The following is a 1,631-nucleotide window of genomic DNA, read 5'->3' as shown; positions in this document are numbered from 1 at the left end:
CCCGGACCCCCCGGAGCGCCCCAAATCCCCCGGAGCCCCCCAAACCCCATGGGGGCTCTGTGGTGTCCACACAAGCACTGTGCTGGTCAGGGGCGTGTCCCCACCTCCCCAGGTGCTCTGTCACCTGCCCAGGTTCTCTGTCACCTCCCAGGTATCTGTCACCTCCCCAGGTGTTGTCACCTCCCCAGGTGTTGTGTCACCTGCCCAGGTGTCTGTCACCTCCTCAGGTGTCTGTCACCTCCCCAGGTGCTCTGTCCCCTGCCCAAGTTTCTGTCACCTCCCCAGGTGTCTGTCCCCTGCCCAGGTGTTGTGTCACCTGCCCAGGTGTTGTGTCACCTCCCCAGGTGTCTGTCCCCTCCCCAGGTGCTCTGTCACCTCCCCAGGTTCTCTGTCCCCTCCCCAGGTGTCTGTCCCCTGCCCAGGTGTCTGTCCCCTCTCCAGGTGCTCTGTCACCTCCCCAGGTGTCTGTCCCCTGCCCAGGTGTCTGTCCCCTCTCCAGGTGCTCTGTCACCTCCCCAGGTGCTCTGTCCCCTCCCCAGGTGTCTGTCACCTCCCCAGGTGTCTGTCCCCTCTCCAGGTGCTCTGTCACCTCCCCAGGTGTCTGTCCCCTGCCCAGGTGTCTGTCCCCTCCCCAGGTGTCTGTCCCCTCCCCAGGTGCTCCGTCCCCTCCCCAGGTGTCTGTCCCCTGCCCAGGTGTCTGTCCCCTGCCCAGGTGTCTGTCACCTCCCCAGGTGTTGTGTCACCTCCCCAGGTGTTGTGTCACCTCCCCAGGTGTTGTGTCACCTCCCCAGGTGTTGTCCCCTCCCCAGGTGTCTGTCCCCTGCCCAGGTGTTGTCCCCTCCCCAGGTGTCTGTCCCCTGCCCAGGTGCTCCGTCCCCCCGCACTCACCTGCCCGGCTCAGCTGGCTCTGCTGCACCTGTGCGCAGCGCAGCTCCTCGTTGGCCTCGCGCAGCGCGTCGCGCTCCTCCAGCAGCCGCTGCGGGCACGGGGGCAGCGTCCAGGTGAGCGCCAGGTGTGCCCCAGATGTGTCCCCAGGTGTGTCACACGTGTGTCCCATGTGTGTCCCAGGTGTGCCCCAGGTGTGTCCCCAGGTGTGTCCCAGGTGTGTCCCCAAGTGAGCCCCAGGTGTGTCCCAGGTGTGCCCCAGGCGTGTCCCAGGTGTGTCACACGTGTGTCCCATGTGTGCCCCAGGTGTGTCCCAGGAGTGTCCCCAGGTGTGTCCCCAGGTGTGTCCCAGGTGTGTCCCCAGGTGTGCCCCAGGTGTGTCCCAGATGTCCCCAGCTGTGTCCCAGGTGTATCCCAGGTGTATCCCAGGTGTATCCCAGGTGTCCCCAGCCGTGTTCCAGGTGTCCCAGGTTTGCCCCAGGTGTATCCCAGGTGTGTCCCACCTGTCCCCAGGTGTCCCCACCCCGCCCCACCTCCTTCTCCTGGCTCAGGGCCTCGAATCTCTCCTGCAGCTGCCGGAACTCCAGCTGCCACTTCTCGGCCTGGAGCGCCGCCTCGGCCTGCTGCCCGCTCAGCTGCTGCACCTGCAGGGACGCCGCCAGGTGACGCGGCCACCGCGGCCACCGCGGCCACCACCATGGCCACCATGGCCACCACGGCCACCGCGGCCACCACCATGGCCACCA

At 67.0% G+C, this 1,631-nt stretch overlaps 1 protein-coding gene across 1 annotated transcript in view; it reads right to left on the bottom strand.

Moving 5' to 3' along the window:
* Positions 1 to 50, bottom strand: part of LOC121341605 (protein Hook homolog 2-like) — a 3,996-nt gene extending 3,946 nt beyond the window's left edge. Inside the window, exon 1 of the mRNA XM_041415255.1 lies at positions 46 to 50. Within this exon, the coding sequence (XP_041271189.1) occupies positions 46 to 50 (5 nt within the window). The remainder of the gene's footprint in view (positions 1 to 45) is intronic.
* Positions 51 to 1,631: the final 1,581 nt, after the last annotated feature.

Source organism: Onychostruthus taczanowskii, unplaced genomic scaffold (genome assembly GCF_017590055.1).
Source record: "Onychostruthus taczanowskii isolate IOZ18803 unplaced genomic scaffold, ASM1759005v1 scaffold494, whole genome shotgun sequence".
NCBI classification, from domain to species: Eukaryota; Metazoa; Chordata; class Aves; order Passeriformes; family Passeridae; genus Onychostruthus; species Onychostruthus taczanowskii.
Note: the sequence above shows the minus strand (reverse complement) of the source record. Positions and strands in the feature narration are given on the sequence as shown.